At 46.3% G+C, this 25,004-nt stretch overlaps 1 protein-coding gene across 2 annotated transcripts; it reads right to left on the bottom strand.

Moving 5' to 3' along the window:
- Positions 1-1,108: 1,108 nt before the first annotated feature.
- LOC144118715 (diamine acetyltransferase 1-like) lies at positions 1,109-24,987 on the bottom strand. Of its 2 annotated transcripts, none has more exons than XM_077651561.1 (2): positions 24,819-24,987; positions 1,109-2,009 (listed from the first exon to the last, which is right to left on the bottom strand). In XM_077651561.1, exon 2 carries the CDS (start codon positions 1,883-1,885, stop codon positions 1,349-1,351), a length of 537 nt encoding a protein of 178 aa, XP_077507687.1. In that variant the 5' UTR covers positions 1,886-2,009; positions 24,819-24,987; the 3' UTR covers positions 1,109-1,348. The 2 variants fall into 2 exon arrangements, with proteins under 2 accessions (XP_077507687.1, XP_077507685.1); XM_077651559.1 differs by having other exon boundaries at positions 24,855-24,987.
- Positions 24,988-25,004: the final 17 nt, after the last annotated feature.

Genomic DNA, 25,004 nt, shown 5'->3' with positions numbered 1-25,004 from the left:
GTGTGCAAAGGGGAGGCTAGTCCTTTTCTCCAGTCGTCGTTTGTGCCCGTGTTTTCTACGCACGTCTCCTGCGCCTCTACGTACGTCTAATCACGAGACGAAACGAAATCCCACTGATATTTTTGCAGCAAGCAGATGAACGCTAGAGAGGAATTTCAGTAACCAAAATTTTACTTACCCTCGTAAGCCATACCGTACATGAAGCAGAAGAAAAACACCCATAAATGCAAGCGCGTTGTTAGTGGTGCCCTGGCAACAGATTTCGCTAAATCCCGTACAGCAGCCGAGGGGAAAAAAAAAAAGTAAGCGAACCAACGAGTGAGCTACAACAGTTTCCTATCGCACGTATTCACTGCTTGTCAGGAAAGTTTTTCTTTGCAGCAAAATATCAGTTCAGTTTACTTAAAGTTCCCCGCAAGGGGCGTTACATAAAGATTGGGTTTTTATACAAAGAAAAAACACCCCGTGACAAGTAATCATTGAACAAAATGGCCATTCAAAAGCCGTAAAAAAGAAGATGGACACGTGGCAGCAGCGAAGTCTGGGGGAAGGCCGTTCCAGTCTGTGGCGGTTCGGAAGAAAAAGGAAGCAAGGAATGCAGCTCGTGGTTGATGCGGTAGGACATGCGGGACGCTGCTATAGTGTGTGGTGCTTGATTAAGGGATCAAGAGAACTTGTGATACAAGGACAGTCTTTAAGTGCGGCGCTGACAGCTCGGATTCTGACTTTAAAGACGAAACGCTGACGTCATAAGAATATAGGGAGAGAACGAGTATAGTAAACCAATTTTGAACAGATTCTAATGAGCCGATGAGATATGATTGATGCGAGTTCCAAATGGGCGTGGCGTACCCAAGTTTCAGCCTCTAAGTAGCGACGCATGCAGAGACATGAACGAAGTTATCATTCTCTTAATCGACAGTTGCGTGCAGGGTTGCAGCGTGCAAACAGGTAAGCATTATAAGTACCACTGCACCATGAAACTTCCTCGCTTAGAGCTGCGAGTTCAAGACAAACCCATAGACGCGCAGCCAAGCAGCAAATTCCTGAAGCGCCCTTTATTTATTGACTGATTTATACTGGCCACGACGCTTGCCAAAGCAGGAGGGTCATTTGATCTCAACACACATGTACTATACAATGACAAAATAGAAGAACAACTTGGGAATAGATTCCAATCCGAACATTTCATGACTACATTAACAAACTACTCAGTCTTTACATTCGCAATTAACTAAGTAGAAAGGTCACTACAGAAAACACTACAAAAGACAATAACACTAACGTTGTCTATAAAAGATCACAAAGTGGCACCCAACGCAAGCAGTTCTAAGCTGCACTCGAAGCGCTAAGCAGATACGTCGGGCCGGTCACAGCCGGAGAACCTCCAGTGCTGGTATCCCTGCGAGCTGCTGATGTTGGTGGCGCCGCGCTTGGCGTAGAACGCCAGCGACGGCGCGTTCCAGTCGAGCACCTCAAAGTTGAGCACGTCACACGAGCGCCGAACCCCGTGCTGCGCTACCGAGCGCCACAGCGCCAGGCCCACGCCCCGCCCCCTGTAGGCGGGGCGGACGTACAGGTCTTCCATGTAGGCCACGCGCTCCAGTGTCAGCGGGTTGAACACGAAGAAGTAGAGGGTGAATCCGATGACGCTTTCGCCCCCGTCTTCACCTCCGCTGCTGTTGTCCGCCGGCACCGTGGCGACGTTGACGTGCGCCCACCGCAGTCCGCTGTCCTTGTCTTTTGGGAACAAGTGCTCCTCCAAGTCGGCGGCGCTCGACTTGACTTGATCCGACATCCGTTCGTAGTCGGCGAGCTCCTGAATCAGCGCCATTACGGCGGGGCAATCTTCGCGTGAGGCGCTCCTAACCTTGAATGGTGTCATTTCCAGGAGTCCACAGCGACGCGCCAGCCAGCGGGATCACAGAAAACGCCCAACAATCTTTCTGCAGATGGTCGCGTCCGTCCAAAGCTCGTTATCTCGTTAGATGCCGAGCCCCCTGCAAGCCCTGCGTTGCAAAAAGAAATATTGCTTAGTAAGTGAGGTTTTACAGATTGTTTCCTCACCCATTGGACAAAAAATTCAACAATAAGTGTCAGAACATTTCACACAATTCTGGAAGAAGCATTATATATTTCTCGTCTACAAAAGGTGCCACCGTCTTTGAGGTCGGTATGAATGTCTAGGTCTTTAAGGTCTGCGTCAATGGTTAGTCTGTCCTTCGTGCTGCGAAAATTGTGCCCGACGATCAATTCGCCACTAACGCGTGGAAAGTGCACAAGCAGTGTAATCGCATGTCACACATTGGATCGATAATATCGATCCGATAATATAGGATACACGCGAGCCATTGTTTCCCAAAAATTGCGCTCGCAGTTTTCGCGTGCAAGTAACCTGGCTCAACCTGCAGGCATGCATGATGTATAACATCCCGAGACATCAAGTGTAAACTGTGTTATCGATCTTTTTTCCAAACATTCCCGATATGATAATTTGAGCCTGGGATCATGATTGCACCCGCCGCGGTGGCTCAGTGGTTAGGGCGCTCGACTACTGATCCGGTGTTCCCGGGTTCGAACCCGACCACGGCGGCTGCGTTTTAATGGAGGAAAAACGCTAAGGCACCCGTGTGCTGTGCGATGTCAGTGCACGTTAAAGATCCCCAGGTGGTCAAAATTATTTCGGAGCCCTCCACTACGGCACTTCTCTGTTCCTTTATTCTTTCACTCCCTCCTTTATCCCTTCCCTTACGGCGCGGTTCAGGTGTCCAACGATATATGAGACAGATACTGCGCCATTTCCTCCCCCCCCAAAAAAAACAATTAAATTAAAAAAATCATGATTGCAATATTTTTTTGCAGCATTTCGAACTAATGGCTTATAGGCAGGGAAAAGCCCAATATGTAGGAAATAATAACATTTGCGAAGGCCACTAGAAAGTGGGTGTTCCTCTGCGTCGGTTACACTACGAATACTATTAGAAGTGCCCTAAATGGTTTACCGCGCGCTAAATGCAAGTGAATCCTCTAACGCTTCTGATCGCCATCGTAGAACGTATGCACACCGACTCCGGTTTCTTAGAGAGTGCTTCAAGGGGAGCAGGATGACTCGGACTTCTGGCATGCTAATGTACGTCGGGTTTAGCGCCCCGTAGCTGCGATGGACTTTGGGGACGACGTAGTGGAAGGTCCAGTATTAATTTCATCAACCAGCTAGGGTTCAATAACGTGCCCTGAAATCTACGGGAACGAGTCTCCTTTCAGACCTGCGGCATCTGCGATACCGCTGTCCAATAGATTAGACAAATGTTCCATTGCCGGGCCTCGGGAGGACAATATCGTTGTAAAGCACACGCACGGAGAAATCGATTGGTATTGATGCGGTAATATTAGGGGATAAGTGCCAGATTTGAAAATCGCAATAGGAGTGATCTATCAAAGGCGGCGGCAACAAGCGTTCAAGCAGGGATCGACTTACGCATATCATGCGTATAGACAGATCATATGGCGCGTAGTTTAAGAAAAGTGACAACATATACCAGCAGAAATCATCCAAGACGCACTATAGTTTGGCAATCAATGTGCACCCTTTGTCGAAAGCTATAGACCACAGGGTTTCCTTCTGCAGTGTTGCTGTTATGTGCACCGCCAGCGCTCCTGTATATCTCGGAGATAAGAGAAACTCTTGTCCCCACCTCTACGAAAGTTAGGACTTCCTAAGATGCCATCCCCACTACACGCCTTAGAAGAAAACACCTTGAGCTCTTTACTACAACAGCTTTCGTTGTAAAAGAAAACAAGACGTGTCTCCTCATTAACACTTGGGTGCTTCTTTCACTCCCTCCTTTATCCCTTCCCTTACGGCGCGGTTCAGGTGTCCAAATATATATGAGACAGATACTGCGCCATTTCCTTTCCCCAAAAAAACAATTATTATTATTATTATTATTAATCGGTGACAGACATAGCAAAGTGTTCCCCATCATAGAGCTTCGGACCGCACTATACCTGTATGGCCAGCGAGGGTCTTTCGAGCCCAGTAACGCGACTGGAAATGCGACGAACGTTCAAGCGTTCCGCGCTAGCGGAATCATCTCCGGGCTTGGAGTGTTTCAGATTTCCAGCGCAATTATTTGTACCCTTTATCATCGCGTGAGTGCATTGCCTGTCAAGGCTGCGGCACGACGGCTAGCTCCCAACGTTATTACGAAGCCGCGATCATCCATGTCGCAACCGTTTCAATTGCCACTCGCAGACCCCCCCTATTTTCTCTGTTGAAAGACGCGATTCCCCTTTTCGCGTCACTGAACGGAAGCCGGCCCCTAATTTCAATTACGAGGAACAGCTTCCTCGCATAGTGACTCTGGCGTATCTCTTTTCTACTCCTTCAGAGCAAAGTAGTTTTGTCATCGAACAAGTAACCTCATGTCAGACGCCGAGTTTTCAAATTGTGATGCCTGTTGAGAAATATATAACTCAGAAATTAGCTGGGACAAACCTGTGGCAGGTATTTGAAATGTTGCAGCGTAGAAAAGTATACCACGGCCGATCGATAAGCAACGTACAAGTGGCCTTGAAAGTACACAGCTCGAGGATTTTTCTGCTGAGGCGTGCAGAAATGGATACAAACTTAGTTACTGAGCGCACATTTTACTGCTCTTCTTATCTCTACCCCGAACAACGTACCAACAAGAACGGCGTTCTGCGTCTAAGGTAAGGAACCTGCCGTCTATACCAAGCTACCCACGGAACAGGGAGGTCGAATGGATGGAAGCTTGCTTCCTTTTTTCATCCGCCCTGCTTTCAAGATGAGACGGAACAAGCACTCGTAAAGCCAAAAATAGTTCGAGAATTTAAAAAAAAATTGCATTTCGCTTCCATCCAAATGCGGCCGCACAGGCTGAGATCAAACCACTGAGCACCATCACCTGCTAAGACTGCGGCTCGGACCGAAATCGCTTGGGTGGTGCATTTCGCACTTTCGTTTTCGAACTTTGCCACAGTCGAACTGCAGCCTTCTGTCTGAGGCGGCGTGGATGGCGCTAGCAATCGTAATACTATAGGAACCTTGTCTCGAAGAAGAGCAAGCTTTGAACCCACATCTTCAAATTCAAATTACCCGCCGCGGTGGCTCAGTGGTTAGCGAGCTCGGCTACTGATCCGGAGTTCCCGGGTTCGAACCCGACCGCGGCGGCTGCGTTTTTATGGAGGAAAAACGCTAAGGCGTCCGTGTGACGTGCGATGTCAGTTGCACATTAAAGATCCCCAGGTGGTCGAAATTATTCCGGAGCCCTCCACAACGGCACCTTCCTTTCTTCCCTTCGCCCCCTCCTTTATCCCCTCCCTTACGGCGCGGTTCAGGTGTCCAACGATATATGAGACAGATACTGCGCCATTTCCTTTCCTTAAAAACCAATTATTATTAATTATTATAAATTCAAATTAGAAAAACTGTTGAGATGAGCGCGGCACAACAAATTGCAGACTAATTTCGAGCTCAGTACATCGGCCAATGCAAGCTGTGCCCCTGCAACAAACCAATAGAATTATTTTACGAAACAGCGGCTCTTATCGCATTATATCAATGAATATTTTGAAAACTATACTTACGCTTTTTGAAACCATATTCAACACAAGCCAGTGGGTGAGTGAGTGGGCGAGTGAAAATTTTATTTCCCTGCCCACGTGCAGGTTGTGAACCGTTATAAACACGAACACGCCTATATGAAAGTACAAAGTGAGTAAGCTGTCCTCTAGCGCGCTCCCTTTTACAGAAGGGAGTACGGCTTACTCTCTTTTCACTCCTTCCTGTTCAGGGTGTAGAAAGTGCGCCCCAAAGCAAGACAAAGGAGATACGGTTGCTTGACGTTAAGCAGAGAGCTTTCGGGGCAGAAGACCGCCCTGTAACAGCGAGCCCAAAATGAAACGGCCGAAAAGGAGTGCTCGTTAAACGTAACTTCCATCACAGGGCCGCCCGCAAGCTTCCGCGCTGCACATCCGCGAGGATTGCCATGGCACCCCAGAAAGAAGCGTTGTCAACAGCTCGCTCGTTATACGAACGCCGCCGGAAAGTCTTCTCCCGTAAAAGCCGCGGAGCACGTCCCTGGGAGCCTCTTGTTAGCGCGTGCGCCGCCACCGTCGCCTCCGACACGAGAGAGGAACCACGGAGAAGACAGAGAGACAGACGGTCGACATTCGCTTCGCGCCGCGCCCCGATGCGCGCTAAAGGATTCGTTATTCTAATGGCGATGTCTCTATTCTTCCAGCACGAGGGGTGCGTGCGTTTTTTTTAATTATTATTTCCTGCTGCCGCACAGCCAATTACACATCGCGACTTCGGAGAAACAGAGAATCGAGGAGAAGGGAACACCATTTCACAACCACTGGCACTTGCCGTGGCAACAAGCTGGAAGTTTAACCAGTCTAATCAGAAACGTGCTCCGCTGTAGGACCGGCGTCAGTCATTCAGGAGCACTAGATTATGCTGCAGCCAAGCGTTACTCCGTGGAAGATTTAGAGTTCCAGCAAACGAAGGGAGTACTACAGCTTCCCACATAATAATTAAAAAAAGATGCCACCACCGTCTGGAAGACGTTGAAGTAACGAGCGTTAGTTGTTTGGTTTACTAGAATTTATATGAATGTGACTAAAGTGAGATACACCAATGGAAATACGAATTTGACATCTTTGATTTATAAGTGACGTCACCAATCAATCACCAATTGGATATATCAGTGAGTCACCAATCAATCACCAATTCGGTTGCTATACAGATTTACTAAGGGGGCCGCCATCTTGAATATTCCTCGGACTTAGAAAATTCCACGCCGAAGGGAGGTGGTAGCAGACCCAAATAAATCGAGAAACATGATGAGTACGAGCTAACGCTCTTATAATAACGAAGCTGCGATGTGCCGCACTGCGTGTGACTGACGAACGTGCCACGCGTCGTGAAACATCGACACTATTTCCCCTTGCGCACCGGTAGCGATCACCTGGGGTCACCTCGTAGCGTTGGCAGCGCAGTACAGTATTTTGCGACACATTATAGCAATACCAAGTTGACTTGACTCCGTCTCCAACCATTACACGCCTAGGCCGCACGCTCGACCTTCCAACGACTGCCTCGATTGCTTCTCACTTTCCACGGTTCCGGGCAGCAAGCGGCGAGAAAGTTCTCAAAACTTTGCGCCGAGACAAACTCGCAAAAAACGATGCGAAAGCGACGACGCAGACAACGCAATAACGAGAGCAGACGACTGTGCTCGTCGTGTGCGTGAGCAGACGGCGCGCCGTCGACTGCACGGCGCCACAATAGTGACGAAAGCGTCCACCAGCGGTACACAGACGCTCGCGCCTTTTTTTCCCGCCTACGGACCGCTGCTGCGTGAGAACAAGTAGAAAAGAGGCGCAAGTGAGACGCCGTTTTAATTAAACCAGTCGCCGAAGCAGACCATCCGCGCTTACTTGCTGTTGTCACATCACTCGCCGCAAGAGGGAGACACTGCCGAGACCGCAACGACTAGCCTCGGAAGCTGTACTTAGACACTGACGTTGCGAGATAAAGTCGAGTATTTGGGAACAAATATCACAGCCATGTGCCACAAATTCGAAGTGCGTAAAATATGGGCACTCGGCTGTCGCTTACTGGTGTATGCATGACGCCTCCATACAGCTCCTCTCGCTCTACTAGTGAGCTCAACTGGCCCATGGTTCCCGCCACCGCCTGATGACAAATTCACTGGTTATCTCAACCTTGTTCATTTCAAGGCTGCTACAAAATTTTGCAAGTAGCAGCCTGCACCAACTGCGGACTAGTTCAATAAATTCACCGCCTCGCATATTGAGGGAGTCAATTAATAAGGGATTTTGCCTGTTAAAAATGACCCTATGCAAGGTGTGCATGACGGAATTCAACAGTCACCAAAACCAAGGAGCATAGGAGATGTTTCTTTTTTCTTTCTTTTACCTGTGGTTTTTATCAATGGGACATGAATCGGTGTAATTATTTAAACACAACTGATTATTCCATAACTGGAAGCAGTTTTGAAAAGTTCCACATTTTGAACGAATGCGAGTCCAAGAGCCCTGTTTGTGTCCATCTGCAACATTGGGTACTGTTCTTATTCCATGTGTCGAAGATGTGCCAGACAGAAAAGTGTTAAGTGCGACAAGGAACCTCCAAATGTATTGTTTTTACAGCTGCACCTGAATTAAAAATACGCTAAAACACAACAAGAACAAAGACCATCCAGGATATTCCCGTGAAAATTAGTCTGAGGATTGAGCACCAATTTTGAAAATCCCGCCTTTGGAAGCGCTTATTTATTGGCTGACTGCAGCCGCTAGCATTCCATTCAATGCGTGAAAAAATTATGCCGTGTGCCGTTTCTCCTCAGACTGTAAAATCTTAAAAACTTTCCCACATCTGCAGCAGTCCGAGAGAAAATTATTAAATAACATGAATTAACTTGTTCAGGAATAATTTTATAGTGCACTGCCCGATCACAAAGAATAATCATTTCATTTTCGATATGGGCGCACACCTTTGTCACGCTTGTTATTTCCGTTTTCTTTGTTCAATGCCGATGGCACGCAGTCTCATCATTGTTTTCCACAAAATATGCGACCAGATTTCTCTGAAACTGCACGCAACAATTGCTACGATATGGCCAAGATTGTTCTTCGTCATCGTTAAATTGAGCGCGGCCAAGATCGCCACATTCTTAACTCGACATCCGCCGAGCACGCTTGCTGTTGTTACCACAGCCAAGTTGTTTTCAGTTTGTGAGCCCAAGTTCTCCCAATAAATCGGTCAAATTCATTGCCAGCCTTACTGTCCATTGTCAATACACGTTAAAATACATTCTAACACAATGAATTTCTTCAAAAGGCCTGTGTTACATTGTAGTAAGGCCCAAAAGCCGGCGTTTAGAAAAATATACACAACAAAAAAGCATGATACTGAATTGCAAAACTTGGTCGGTGCCCGCATAGTGCTCCAGGGCAATCCTATAGACAGCAAAATCCCGAAAGTGCCCCCATCCCTAACTTGCATACTATAAGTTAAATACCTTCGTTACTGGAAACTGCATGCATAACCAGCCTGTGGGTGCTACATGTTCGAAACATGGAAAATAACCAAACGACAGCTGGGCACAGCCTAACATGGCAAGCAGCAAAATAAATCATGCTTCCCCACTTATTCCTAGCAAGTCTTGTATGAGGGGTGACTGCCACCACTTATAGGTCAAGCATCGCAGCTCTCACTTTGTAGAGACAACTCCTCCAAAATTGGCAGCTACAGTAGTGAACACAAAGATATGATATTTCAGTTTAATTGAACTTTCTTTATCGCACTACAATTTGTGCACAATGTTAGTGGGACGACAATGTCAGACTTTTTAATCAACAGCAGCCAATTTTTATCATCATTCTAAGCGACAATTTGTTCCCACAGCAAATTTAGTGAAAATCTGCTTTCTGCATGGCGTGAAGATATTGGCAATTATATGTTTTTCATATTATAAAATGAGGCAGCAATTTAAGGAATACCTTTTCACAGTATCGTAATGGATCAGTACTTCATACACAAGCCTTTTTTGGCGATCACTCTTTGACTCTGTTGAAGCGTGGAGTCCAGGAAGCTGTCAGTGAATGTCTAGTGCATGTTTCTCCAATTCTGCAGCGGCATCTCAACTTTCTGCTCTGCGCTCCCGGATTTTTTGTCAATCCGACGATGTGCAATGCTTATTGAAATTAATTTAATTGAAATATTCTCATTAGTGCGGCTTTGCCACTTAATAGGGTCCACTGTCCTCTTTTTTATCCAATTTTTCACAAGCATAGAAGAATTCTTCGTGTCCTAATTCTGTCGAAGCACATATCCAAATTCCAGATTCTTGCGTGCCTATGGAAGCATTACATTTTGAACAATGCCCTGAGCAACATCTGTGCTCGTGGCAGGTTGAATTCAGTCGAGGAGACAAACTCCACATGTAGAGAATCAGCCCTGTGCCATTACGTTACTTCCTCTGAGGTTTAACGTGGGAAGTTTATAACTAGGCCAATATAAATTGCATCTTGGGGGACATATACAATGAATGCTACCATTTCCGCACGACAAGAGCTTCGATTGATCTACTGAAATCACTCTTTCCCATTCATGAGGTATCCACACCAGGTGTTCCTTTACCTACATCATCCTTGAAACCCAATTCTTTTCACAGTAAGTGTAGGATTGGAGCTGAGATTCTGTCAAGTTCAGAACATTGCATCTGACGCCTCACAGTCCATGGAGTTACTGTAGAGCCTGACAATGAGACCAAACCATTGGAAATGTCGATAAGAGTCTGTCTAGAGTTGTTTAGGCTCGCACGAACAATATTTTCATCGACAACTCAGTTGGTCAATCTGACATGTCTCCTGCGAAGATTGAAAAACCAGACCTCTGCTGAACCCATATCTCTTCAAAATTTGTGAAGGCATGGACTGTGCTACTCTGAAATTCAGTGAAAAGCTGATGGTGTTTCATCCCATATTTGTGGCCATGGATATTTGCCATTTGAACAGTCTTGATTATGTTATGTTAACCTCACACTCAACATATTGTTTATCAAGATATGCAGTAATACATGTAACTGCAGAATATGTCCACTGAAGCAAGTTAGAAATAATTTCGAAGATAGAGAATGAATGCAATGCGAAGTGCCCATGAAAGGACAAAAATTAAAAACGACCTAAACGCAAAATGTTACACCCCCAACAACTCCTGATGGAAGAAGACGGCATTATTTCATCACAATTATTCAGAAATGGCAAATAGACCTTTTATATCTTTGTTATTTTGTATTTATAAAAAAAATGAAAATATATCTTTTTGTTCACTACTGTGTCAATACAGGCCAACAGGGATCTATGACATAAGCAAGATGCGCTGGCGCTGATGTCTCTGGGTACAGGTAGGTAACAGCTAGGGATACGGCCCATGGGAAAGCATGTAATCAAAAGCTTTCAAGGTAGTTTCCCAATTTTGCAGTGCACTTATGGAGTCATATCTACGAATTCTAGGAACAATTAAGCTCTGCCTAAAGGGTATGACACCACAGCATTAATAGGTCCCTTTAGCAGCCTGGGGTTCTATATGCATATCGTTTCGCAGACACGGACACTGTCAGACATGACACACAACGCCTTCCTTTAAAGGTGTAGAGACATAAAATTTTAGTAGCGTTTTCTCTCTTCAGAATGGCACGAAGCACATTGGAAAACATAGACAGCTATGTGGATTGCACCAACAAGCGGTAAATAGTCTATAATTGAATTTTTTTTCTCTCATACTGTTTCGGTTTCAGTTGCAACAGCCAAACAATGGCTGTGAGGTATAAGACGTGCTCAGGCCATGTGAGGTATACAAAAACTGCAGTAAAATCGCTGCTTTCTTCTTTGTAATTCACATAAACTCTTACACAAGCCTGCTCAAGAGCTGGAATGACAAAACATGAACAAGCATATATTATATCAATGTTTTTGCACGCCTCACATGACCTGAACGTGTCTTGCATGTCACAGCTGCCATTCGGCTTTTGAAAACGAAATCGAAATGACAGGAGAAAAAGATTGAACTATAAATTATTCATCTGTGGCAGGTGAAGCCCACGTTGTGACACATGTATATCAATGTCCAGCGCATCACTTCAAAGAAAAAAATGTGCATCCAAAAATTTGGTGTCTCTACTCCTTTAATCAAGCCGAACAAGTGTGCCTCGGTGTCCCAGGGATAGCATGTCTAATGCAAGATCCAAGGGCTACAGGTTTGGTTCCCATCTTACCCTTATTTTATTTTTGGCACAATTAATTTACTTTACATTCTTACATGTTATAATGATGTTTGATGCGACCTTATATTCACAATTTACATGGTGTTCATTGCTATTTTTATGACCAATCCACATATTCTCACATGCTACTGACGCCGCCTGGTTCTCCTTTGTATGGGAGCCTTATCGCTATAATTTTAAAAGCCGAGTACATTCGAGAACAGAGTATGCAAGTACGAAACGTCATTTCAAAGCAGCCATATTTTTAAAGCATCACAATATGTATGTGCCGAAGTTGCAGGGGTACAAGGCATGAGTGGGGCCCCATAGGAACTGATGCAAACGTAACTTCCAAAAATTATTTTCCCACTCTACAGTACAGCTATAAAGGTGGCCATTCATTAACGGCTGGCAAGTCCTTTTAAGAAGAACGTAAAAAGCATACGGGATCATTTCGAGGCCGACATATTTTTAAAACGCCACAATAAATCTGTGTTTTGATGCTGGACATACCCCCCACAATATTCGGGCGCTCAATCAGCTTGGTGTTTCTCTCCGAATCGCGCAAGCTTCTCGTGTGGTCAGACATACTGCCGCATGCGCTGCATCTGCTCACCCAGACAGTCATTCAAACTAGCCAGCCTAGACAGCACTACATGGAAGGCAGTTTATCAAAAGAAAAAGGTTATTATTTTTGCTAAAGTTAACTTCATCAACAGTTGTGCAACAATACCATCGAATTGAAATCATCACACCAGCTGTATAGGTACTGCTCTATGACAAATTTTGTTATGTATCATGTCCACTAGAAAGCGCTGTAAATAAATGCGAGTTGGATCTAGCATTTTTCTTCATTTTTAACCAGCAGTTACACATTATTTAATGAATGTCATGTGATGCAATTCCATGACGCAGTATGAAATTGTTTCGTGCATGCCTTTGCTGAGCACCCATCCCAAACGTGCCCTCAGACACTGGCTGGAAAGTGAACATGTTCAGAGCTGTTCACGTGCGATCAAGTTTGGAAGCTTCATAGCCAAATGAACAACAGGAAGTGCGGAATTTCGGGCCAGTTGCTCACACATATTAAAGCAAAAGAAGCTCAAAGGACAGGACATAAATAACGCAACAGAAAAAGGATAAGGAAGGAATTGGTCTTTTTAATAATGGCCTTTTAGAATGGCCTGGTGAGTCAGCAAGCTTTGCAGTCAAACAGGGCAAAGTTATGGGCCATAGCTTCAGATTTCACAAGAAAAAGCTTGCATATTCCTGAATGTATGCAGTGTAATATGTCTGCTGCAGTAAAGCTCGCAGGCACTGACGTAATGAACCTAACTGAACAAAAATGTTAAGTACCATATCGACTCATGTTAACGGCCAATCTTGGCAAGGCCAGCTAACGAGTTTAGCTAAACATTTAGGATTGACGATAGCCTAACACTGCCTGAAAGAACACAACCAGCATCTCGTAAAAAGTTAAAAACATCGAAAATGTCAACAGTTGCATTATCACTCAAGAGTAGCGCTGGCTGAAATGGAATGCATTGAATATAAAATTGACTAAAATACTTCTTTCTTAGCTTTTCTAGGTTTGAACATGTAAATAAGATAAGGTTTAGTGAGAGCTCTTCTCCGCATCTTTCACACACAGGTTTAGCTTCTTTTGTAAGCAAGCAGTTGGGTGTCAAATGTGCGTGTCCTATGCGAAGGCGACATAAGATTACTTCAGTGAAACGTTCCTGGTGTCTACATGACTTCCATTCCCCCAAGGTACGTTTTATAAAGAGTAGTTTGTTGTTGAGTTCATTATCCCACTCTTTCTGCCATTTGTTCTTTAATTTATTATGTATCAACTTCATGCAGTCTTTAAAAGGTATGTCCACATTTTTATTTTACCATTTTGAGCTCGCACTGCTGCTGAGTCTGCTCTCTCATTACCCTCTATGCCGACGTGGCTCGGGACCCAGCAGAACCTTATAATATGTCCTTGTGTTGTGACTTTTTCTATGCTGTGTATGATGTGGCCTACTAAGGGCTCAACTGCATTTCTTGACTGCAGCGCTGTGAGTAGGCTGAGGGAATCTGTGTATTATTATACTGTTTTCGATGTTCTCATGTACCATTTTGTCCGCAGCCATACACACTGCATAACATTTGGCAGTAAAGATTAATACATAACTTGGCAATCATACTATTTTTTCCCATTTCCCCTGTACTACGGCACTTCTAGAGCCATCTGTGTAAAACTCCATGTAGCTTGAATATTTCTCTTTCAAAGCCAAGTATTCTTGTAGTAGATGTTCACGTGGTGTTTGTTTTTTACGAAACTATGTTAGCGTGAAGTCGCAAGCAGCGGAAAGACAGCACCATGGTGGCAATAGATCGTGCCCCGGGGCAATTTTTGGTAGAGCATCTAGTATTCCGAGTTCATGACATGCATCTTCAAAGCGTAGTAACAAAGGTTTGATCGATTGTGGTTTATTACTGAACAGTCTTCTAGATGTGCACTTGGCAACTATGGGGTAACAAGGGTGTTTTGGTAAGGATCTTATTTTCAGTACATATGCACAGGTAAGTATTGCTCTTCTGTTTGCAAGAGATGGTTCATTTGTTTCTACATATAGACTATTTATGGGGGATGTTCTGAATGCGCCAGTTGATATACGAAGACCCATGTTATGTACGGGATCCAGTTTTTTTAGGTGTGATGGTCTTACAGACCCATAGACAATGCATCCATTGTCCAAAGTTGACCGTACTATGGAGCGGTAGTTCTGTAAAAGGCATAACCTGCCGGACCCCCAGTGTTTCCGTGAGAGTACCTTCAGTATGTTTAGAGATCGAGAAGCTTTCTTTTTGAGGCTGTTTATGTGGGGTAAGAATGTGAGCTTTCAGTCAAAAGTTATGCCTAGGAATTTATGCTCTTGTTTTACTTGTAGAACACTTTCATTCAAGTGCAGGGTGGAATAAATCTGCATGCCTCTTTTCAGTGAGAAAAGGACAGCAACTGTTTTTTGTGGAGAGAACTTAAATCCATTTTGGTCTGCCCAAGTCGCTAGTTTGTTCAGTGTAAGTTGTACCTGTCTTTCGCATGTTGATAAGCTAGAAGATGTGCATGAAATTTGAAGGTCATCAACATATACGGAATACACATGGACATTAGAATTATTCGCGATATTGAGTTCAGTTTTACATACAATAAAGAGTGTGGTACTTAAAATACACTCCTGCGGTACGCCGTTTTCTTCGATGAATTTTTTTTTCGGAAGCGTGCAACCTAGACGTACATGAAAGGAACGGTCAGAAAGAGTCTTTTAAACAGTTCATCATCCTGCCATGGATGCCTAGATCCGCGAAGTCACGAAGAATCCCATACCTCCAGGTGGTATCATAAGCTTTTTCCAAGTAAAAAAATACTGCCAGACAGTGCTGTTTGCGTATGAATGCTTCACGGACTGTGTTTTCAAGATGGACGAGATGGTCGTTTGTACAGCATGCTTTTTTAAAACCACATTGGTGGATATCAAGAAGTTTTCGCAATTCAAGGATGAACATTAACCTAATATTTAGCACACTTTCAAAATATTTAGCAAGGCAACTCGTAAGTGCTATTGGCCTGTAAATACCAGCCGAAGTTGGCGGTTTTCCAGATTTCAGGAATGGCACAACCACGGCGTTTTTCCACGCCTCTGGCATTTTTCCGGACAGCCATATTTTATTGAAGAATTTTAGAAGAGCTTCTACAGCATCTTAGGAGAGGTGAGCAAGCATTTCATAATGTATTTCGTCTGGGCCTGGTGCTGTCTGTTTGCCGGCCGAAAGTACTGTACGGATTTCTTGTAGTGTAATTAATTTATTGTAATGTTCATTTGCACTGCCATTCATCGGCAGGTGTTGTTTTTCTGTTGTGTGCTTGTACTTTATAAATGACTGGGTGTAGTAGGAGGAGCTAGTAACTGTGGCGAAGTGTTCCCCTAGTTTGTCAGCCTGTTCGCTAATGCTCGTTTGTGTGTCCTGAGCTGTTAGGAAAGGCATTGTGAAAGGAGTAAAGCTGCCATTAAGTTTGCGGACTTGCTCGCGCATTTGCTTCGATGTAACTGAACTATTTATGGACGACACATAGTTTTTCCATGAAGTTTTCTCAGCATTGCGACGACGTATGTACCGTGCTTTTGCTCTCGCCTTTTTAAAATTTAGGAGGTTGTCATGTGTGGGGTACCTTCGGAAAGTTCCCCAGGCTTTGTTTTGTTTCTTTTTTGCTTGTCTGCATTCTTGTGTATACCAGAGCTTGTTATTTTGTTGTACTATTCCTGGCGACTGAGGAATGACTAGACGTGCGGCCGCAATGATATATGTTGTAAAAATTTTATTTAGTTTATCAACACTAAGATTATCAGAAAATATTTTCTCCAGGCAGGCCCTTTCTTGAAATAGTGGCCAGTCCACTAAGTGCAGTTTCCAACGGCGTGGTTTAGTTGGTATGATTGGTGGTGATGATGAAAAGTTAATTATCACTGGAAAGCGATCACTTCCGTACGGGTTATCAAGAACATTCCACTTAAAATCTGTAAAAAAGGAAGGAGAGCTAAAAGACAAGTCTATGCAACTCAACTTACCTGAGGATGAAGAGCAGTATGTGGGTTTGCCTGTATTGAGCGAGCAGACGTTGTTGCAGAAAATAAAATCTTCTAAAATCCGGCCTCTAGTATCCGTCTGTTCGCTCCCCCAAAATGGGGAGTGCGCATTAAAATCTCCGACTACCAGATATGGTTCTAGTAACTGATTAAAAAGTGCTTCTAGGTCATGGAGTGTTACTGTGAGGTGTGGTTGAAGATACAATGTGCATATGGTAATTGTTTTGAAGCTAATGACAGTGACTGCAACGGCTTCATAATTCGTCTGGAGCTTGATTTCATGCGTTGCAACACCGCTCTGAACTACGACAGCAACGCCTCCAGAGAGCCTATTCGCATGATCACGGTCATGACGAAATACTTTATACTTTTTAAAAATGTTTTTGTGTAAGGGTCCCAAATTGGTCTCCTGAAGGCACAGTGCCACAGGAGACAGAGAATGTAAGAGATCTGCTGCATCACCATAGCTTTTTAAAATTCCACGGCAGTTCCAGCGGGTAAGAAACGCCATTATAAATTTTTTAAGGGGATGTATACAGAACCTCAGGTCCCTCCTTGTTCAGGGCCTGTTTTCGTGATTTTTTCTTTTTTTTGGTCAAGGGAGCCCCGCCGTCGTTGCGGCCGAGGCGAGCTCTGAGTTGTATCCATCGCCTCAGTGGAGGCACTGGAGTTCCGTGGGGAACACATGGGCAGGGGGGTGGTGGACTTCTCCCGAATGGGGCAAGCCTTGCGGGCTGCCGGCTTGGAGGCCAACGGGCCCGTTTGTGGGGGTGGCATAGCAGCTCTCACTGCATCTGCCAGGGGCGCGGATGGCCCTGCCTCAACCTCACTTAGTGTAAGCTGGGCAGGTGCCGAAGGCCGCTGTGGTGTGCCGCACCCACGCACCACATCGGCAAAGGTAGTATGAGTGATGAAAGAAAATGTGCTCCGAGTCATTGCGTAATGATGTCTTGCCTCTTTAAATGTAACATTCTCTTTGGTCTTGATGGTAATAATTTCCTTTTCTTTTTTCCATGCAGGACACGATCTTGAATAAGCGGCGTGATCGCTTTCGCAGTTTGCGCAGCGTGGTGCAGCATTGCAGTCTTTGGATTTATGATCATTGGAGGCACATTTGGCACATGTATCGCGGCCGCGACAGCTTTGGGAACCGTGGCCAAACGTTTGGCATTTGAAGCAGCGTCTGGGGTTAGGAATATATGGTCGGACGGAGATTTTTGCGTACCCTACCTGGATTGATTCGGGCAGGGTGCAGGAAGCAAAGGTCAGTACCAGGTGTTTCGTAGGAATTTCTTTGTTTTCTTTGCGTATTTTTATTCTATATACATCGATTACATTTTGTTTGGACAGTCCTTCCAGCATTTCCTTTTCTGTCAGGTGCAAAGAGTCGTTGTCAGAAATGACACCACGTACAGTGTTTAGCGATCTATGGGGTGTTGTAGACACAGGGATGTCACCGAAAGTTTCGATATCTGCCAGTTTCGAGATTTCAGTGATGTCAACAAGTTCTAGCAGGAGGTCTCCACTAGCCAGTTTTGTTACTTTGTACTGCAGACCTAATGAATCTGTGAGAACTTTTGAAACTATGAATGGGGATATTAGTCTAGCTGGCTTTTCTTTTCGTTCACTGTGCACAATATGGTACTTTGGGAAAGTTGTTTTCTTTTTGTCGAAAAATTGTGAGGTCACATCGGTCCACCCTCTTTTCAGAGGACGATCATTTGAAAGAAAGGAGGTAGCCATAAAAAAAATGCGTTCTTCGGCCATGGTGCCAGCCACCCACCATGGAGCCCAACAAGGGGACGGGACAGGAACTTGAAAACAAGCCCTGCCCACGCCCGCTGTACACCACTGCTATAACCAAATATGACGCAACTCAGGGTGGTGGGCCACACAAGGTTAACCATCGCCACCTATGAAAAGTGAACAAACCGAGAAGGGAGGAGGAGACAGGAAAGTTCTAAGAAAGATGATAGGAAAGTGAAAGACAGAGGGGAGGACAGGAAAAGGCGACTGCCGATTTCCCCCCGTCGGGTCAGGCCGGAGGTGCCGTCTACAGGAAGCTGGGGCCAAAGTGGTGTGTTGCCTCCGCCGAGGGGACTTTAAAGGTCCAAACGCTCGGCATTGTCTCAACCACTAGGATCCCCTTTTCCCCGGACACGGCGATGCTGCGCACGGCGAAGCGCGGGTGCTCGGGTCCGTGGTGATGCACCGTTCACCATCATCCCCCTGCGGGAATGTCCCTGCGGATGCTCGGGAACCCATAGTGTCGCCACTCACCAACGCCTGCAAGCTGCAGACACCCCCCTGCGGGGAGGGATGGAGTGTTCACGCTGCTGATGGAAGTTGATGCAGATGAAGCTCTGCAATGCTCAGTGCAAAGATAAAACAGCTCAAGAGGCCCCATCTCAAGATACAGACAATTAATTGAGCCCAGATGAAGCAGTACACGTATAAAACAGATAGAAGCCACCTATCCCGACAGATACACAGACACTGAAAATAAAATGGATTTCAAGAATGCCGAGCTAAACCCTGCTTCACAGCAGTGAAACTGCAGGTTACAAAGTCATACTGCATGCACAGATATCTAAACAGTGTATGCAGTGTACAATGCACACAGCTGTGAAAAAAAGTAAAGCAACACCCAAGCATACAATGCAGTTTTGTTCACGACATTGCAAAAGTACTAGAGTGTTTTTTTTTTCTAGAAATAATATTCAGGATTGGTTTGGTTTATGGGGTTTAACGTCCCAAGCAACTCAGGCTATGAGGGATGCCGTAGTGGAGGGCTCCGGAAAATTTAGACCACCGAAAGCAGCGATGCACTGACATCGCACAGTACATGAGTTGAGATCCTGTGTCGACTGCGCCAGTTGCGATCCTGTCTCGACTGCGCCAGTTGAGATCCCCTTTCTGGTGGCGATGAGAGGAAACTACTTGATGATGAGATCGGGGTTTCTTGATGACCCGGTGGTTCTACTCGCAAACATTCACATTACTCAAGGAAAGGAGAAGGTTAACTATTTATTTACAACATAGGTAAAAAAACGAGAAGAAACAAAGCAAGGAGAAAACTATTTACATGACTAAATCGTGGATCAGACGAATTCAGCCCCCGCTCAACCCAGAGCGCTTGGTTTTAAACCCTCTGTCTCCGCCCTTAGCGGGGACAGCAACCAATAAGATAACCAACGACCCATCTCGCCAATCAGTGGTTAGGGAAAGGAAAATAAGGTCCGCCCACTGATCAGAGATTGGGGAAAAAGGTCTCATTAAATCATTTGGGAAGGAGGTTTCAAATAACTACACAAACAACACAAATGCGACTTCCGTTCCCACGCCACCCACGGCACCACAGACGCTAGAAACATGTGCCGACGAGGCGATGACTCAGGTTGTTGACAGCAACAAAGAGAACACAGTCGTTAAGGGAAGTAGACAGTCGTTACAGGAATAGTGGGCTTACAAATGCGACTTCCGTTCCCACGCCATCCACGGCACCACAGACGCTAGAAACATGTGCCGACGAGGCGATGCCTCAGGTTGTTGACAGCAACAAAGAGAACACAGTCGTTAAGGGAAGCAGACAGTCGTTACAGGAATAGTGGGTTTCCGGTCACTCGGCTAATACCTCGTGCGCCCCCGAAGCCTCGTCAACCCCTTAACAACCACATGTCGTCAGCTGTACTTGGTTCGCGTTTTTCCCGGCGGGTCATCCCCGTGACGGCGCGGCGTAAACGAGGACCCCCGCCGCACAAAGGGGAGGCAGGGACTGGACGGGCCCCTTTGTTAGGGACTTTCGGCCCCGCTGGAGCGGCGTTCCTTTGCGAACACAAGATCAACGAGTTCGCGGAATGGTCAGCGAACTCCACACCTCCCAACCAAGAATGTCACGCGGACACTTGCTGTCAGTGTGACATTAAAGTCCGTCCACAAGGTTCCGGACCAAAATTACACACGCGCGTGCACATGTATGCTCAGCTGTTCAATCAGTCCACAAACACGCACACACGCGCGCACATTGCGGTTAATTCAATCCGCACACACAAGGTTAGGACACCAATCTGCACATTCCAGAATCCACCATGTCAGATCGGTGCACCAAATTGGCAGAATGATTTCTAGCCACCTACATCTCGAAAAAGAAGATGTTTCCTTTTAGCTTTGTCAACCAGATTGACTCTACATTTCGAATTATCCGGCACATCGCCGGTTGCAAAGGCTGCCGCCGCTTTCGGATCTGCATTGACACCTTCCTCAAGATCGACAGAGCTCACCAGCTCCCTGAACTCCAGAAAGATTGCTGATGTAATCACGTCTGCATTCTCCCGTTCTCTGAATCTTGCACTAAAGTTAGATCTGAGATCTGCTGCCGCACGTGCAGCTTCACATCGGGTTTCAGGTGAGGCTAGCTCATTGCAGAGCTTGCAGCCGATGTTTTCATGAAGGAAAACCATCTCCTCAAGCATTCTTGTCCCACAATTACCTTGACCAGCTTGGTTCCGCACTTCTGGCAATGAGGTATTATGCTTCATGTTAAGACTTGCAGGTATGAATGCAGTATCCGAATCTCGGAGTTCCCTGCCTGCTTTGAAACTCTCTGCAGCTGTCGCTGTTAACTCCCAATCTGCTGCATAAACATCGGCAGCTTCCGGATCAGCCTGAAGCTCTACTGAAGCCTCAGGTTTTTCGCTAACAGATTCGTGCGAAATTTTGAAATGCTCTTCGACATTAGCTTCCTCATTTACTTCCTGCAGCTGCACCCTTTCTGCCTGCTCTAGCAGCGCGGACGTCTCAAGTGTTATCAACTTCCCTACACCTGCAGCTACATCTGCTGTCACTGCGCACAGTGTCAGCTCCAGCTGGCTAACCAACTCATCTTTGGCAGCTAGCTTACCATCACCTGCAAGGAGTGTGCCCGCTATCATATCCTGATTTCCCTCTTCCTCGCGCGTTCCCGCCGCTTCAGAGTTAGCTCCGACCTGCTCTTGCACAATGTTCAACTCTTGTTCACGAGAAGTCCACTCCTGCGCCTCCTGGGTCAGCTCTATATATGCTCGCTCTGACAGCGCGTGCTTCACAGAAGTTTCTAACGCCTCTCTGCCTTCAGCGATCTGTTCTGGCACGGCACACAGCGTTAGATCAGCTTGTGCTCTTTGGAGAACCACACATTCCCGTTTTGTTATTTCGTTCCCTGAATCCACACAGGCTTCAGAATTTTGACCTTCGGATTCCAAGTTGCGGCATGCCAGATCGTCAACCCTATCTGGTTGACTGAGCTTATCAACAGCCATCTCCGACTGGGAACTTGGTTTATCAGGCACCGGTACCTCCACCTGAGCTACTAGCTCGCACACCTCTCTCCTCACCGCGGGAATATCTTGTTCTTGCTTTTTCGAACACTCAATCATCGAATGCCCAAATTTCATGCAGACAAAACATTGAACTGATGCGAATAAGACCTCGCTATCAACTTTCGTCTCCTGTCTTAATTTTAATTGCATCTGTGCAAGTTTTTTCTTTTCTAGTTCAATTTGGAGTTTCAAATTTTCAATTTCACTAAGCTGTTCAGCCTCCTCCTGCTCAACACGTCGCATCCTGCCCTCCTGATCATACCGTACGGCAGCCATCTCCGTTTTCCGTGCTATCGTTTCTAGCACTAAACACTACACCGACATGGTGAATTCGGAGAAAGCAGAAAGGTCTCCTACCTTACTGGTTGCTCTCTGCCCCGGTGATCTCGTCGTCCTCAGTGATGACGACAGGCTCCTCGATGCGGACGACTTGAGCTCTGGATCTCTCAGCAGCTCGCTGACTTCTGCCTCGTTTGACTGGCTTGACTTGGTCGCCTGGTTACTTTTCAGCAGCTCGCTGACTCGAACCCGTTCGATGTGGACGCCTGGTTCTTTTCAGCAGCTCGCTGACTCGAACCCTCGATGGCTTGTTGTTGCCCGGCTCCTTCAGCTCCTAGCTGACTTGAGCCTCCGACGTCCTCTCGAACACGACCCGTGATCCCGAAGCTTTCGACGTCAGTCTTGCGACGCAGCTTCACGTTTTCTCCTTTAGGACAAACAGCTTGTCCACCGACTTGTTCTTCTCACCTTCCGTCCAATGCCTTGAGTAGAAAGAAGTTGCGATCCTGTGTCGACTGCGCCAGTTGAGTTTCCTGTGTCGACTGTGCCAGTTGCGATCCTGTCGACTGCGCCAGTTGAGTTTCCTATGTGCTGCGCCAGTTGAGATCCTGTGTCGACTGCGCCAGTTGCGATCCTGTCTCGACTGCGCCAGTTGAGATCCCCTTTCTGGTGGCGATGAGAGGAAACTACTTGATGATGAGATCAGGGTTTCTTGATGACCCGGTGGTTCTACTCGCAAACATTCACATTACTCAAGGAAAGGAGAAGGTTAACTATTTATTTACAACATAGGTAAAAAAACGAGAAGAAACAAAGCAAGGAGAAAACTATTTACATGACTAAATCGTGGATCAGACGAATTCAGCCCCCGCTCAACCCAGAGCGCTTGGTTTTAAACCCTCTGTCTCCGCCCTTAGCGGGGACAGCAACCAATAAGATAACCAACGACCCATCTCGCCAATCAGTGGTTAGGGAAAGGAAAATAAGGTCCGCCCACTGATCAGAGATTGGGGAAAAAGGTCTGATTAAATAATTTGGGAAGGAGGTTTCAAATAACTACACAAACAACACAAATGCGACTTCCGTTCCCACGCCACCCACGGCACCACAGACGCTAGAAACATGTGCCGACGAGGGCGATGACTCAGGTTGTTGACAGCAACAAAGAGAACACAGTCGTTAAGGGAAGTAGACAGTCGTTACAGGAATAGTGGGTTTCCGGTCACTCGGCTAATACCTCGTGCGCCCCCGAAGCCTCGTCAACCCCTTAACAACCACATGTCGTCAGCTGTACTTGGTTCGCGTTTTTCCCGGCGGGTCATCCCCGTGACGGCGCGGCGTAAACGAGGACCCCCGCCGCACAAAGGGGAGGCAGGGACTGGACGGGCCCCTTTGTTAGGGACTTTCGGCCCCGCTGGAGCGGCGTTCCTTTGCGAACACAAGATCAACGAGTTCGCGGAATGGTCAGCGAACTCCACAACATGTCTCTAGCATTTTGCCTCCATTGAAATGCGACTGCCGTGGCCGGGATCAAACCCGCGTCTGTAGGGTCAGCAGCCGAGCATCATAACCACTGAGCCACCACGGCAGCCTAATATTCAGGATTGTAAGCAGTGTAATTATTATTCTGTCATATAGTTTTGGAATTTCGTGCATTGATTTCTGAAAAACAGAGTGCTTCAACTCTTCTGCACGCAGAGCTGTGCATATTGTCTTAGTGAAGATCTCAATTGGGTTTTATTAAAAGGTTGAACGTCATGCAAGTTTGTCCCGGTCACTGGAATAAACTGCGTAGCTTGTACGTAGCGCCCCTACATGCTCCAAAAACAGGTTTTTCTTTAACATGCCGCAAAAACTTATATAACTGCTTCAGAAGCCTACAATTTTTGGCGACTGTTGATATCAGAGACTACTGCTATTTATTTCAAATCCACTGGCTACACTGGCCAGATTGTAGGAAGAAAAGAGGGCTACATGCAATGCGTCGTAAAAAAGTTGCAGTGTATTATTGCAGGCACTGAACGAAACTGCGGCAAGTATGCCTCAAACGAGGCACACTGCCAAACCAGTGTCTCTTCGACGTCTCATGCTGCGATATATAACGGCTTGCTGCACAAAGCGCTACCATTTGCACCGCACGATCTCCTTCCCTAGTAGATCCCTCTCACGCAGTTCCCTTACCGAGCCATGGTCTGCAATGTGCACCACAGAACGGATGCCAACACTAGCTGCTACATCGTGTGCACGACACAGCGTCAATTTATTCCGAGATCGAATGACATCCGAGCGCGGCGCCGGCCGGCAAGACGAACACCTGTTGCTGGCGTGCCGGCTGAGCGAACATCTGGCGGCATGCCGGTGCATGCTCGCCTGTCGCAGCGGGTGATGTATTGCTCTTTTCAAATCACAGCTACATCGCTTTATCTCCCCATAGATACACCAACTGTACCAAGAGATCACCATCAAGTGCACTAGCTTTCCACTGGTGCCTTTAGCGGGATGCGCAATGTGATGAAAGACGGCGGACAGGCTAGTGACAAAAACCAGTGCGCGGAAAATGCGTCGATACTGCCTAGGGGCGCCCTCGACTTGAAGTAACCTAATAATCAGTGAGTTCTGATAACAAAATTAAATACATACAGGTTAAACATATATGCATGTATCAGTCAGAATGACTACCCGCCGTTATGTCGTCGGGCCGTCAACCCCTGAACCACAAACTAGCTCACCCAGATCAAGTCCTTTTTATAGAAAGATGCACTTGCCATGAAGAAAGGCGGCGAAAACTTTGCGGCAGCGAAACTGCTGGGTCCTGAAATGGTCCTGAAGTGGGCTGTCGGCTTTCGTGCACGAAAAGACGAAAACTCGCGCGCACGCCGAGTTTGTTCAAGTTGAACCAGCCAGGCCAGCCAGCT

This window comes from Amblyomma americanum, chromosome 2 (assembly GCF_052857255.1).
Source record: "Amblyomma americanum isolate KBUSLIRL-KWMA chromosome 2, ASM5285725v1, whole genome shotgun sequence".
Taxonomy (NCBI): domain Eukaryota; kingdom Metazoa; phylum Arthropoda; class Arachnida; order Ixodida; family Ixodidae; genus Amblyomma; species Amblyomma americanum.
Note: the sequence above shows the minus strand (reverse complement) of the source record. Positions and strands in the feature narration are given on the sequence as shown.

Excerpts from the sequence above, each read along its gene's own strand:
- LOC144118715 (XM_077651561.1), bottom strand. The coding sequence starts at position 1,885 with ATGACACCATTCAAGGTTAGGAGCGCCTCACGCGAAGATTGCCCCGCC.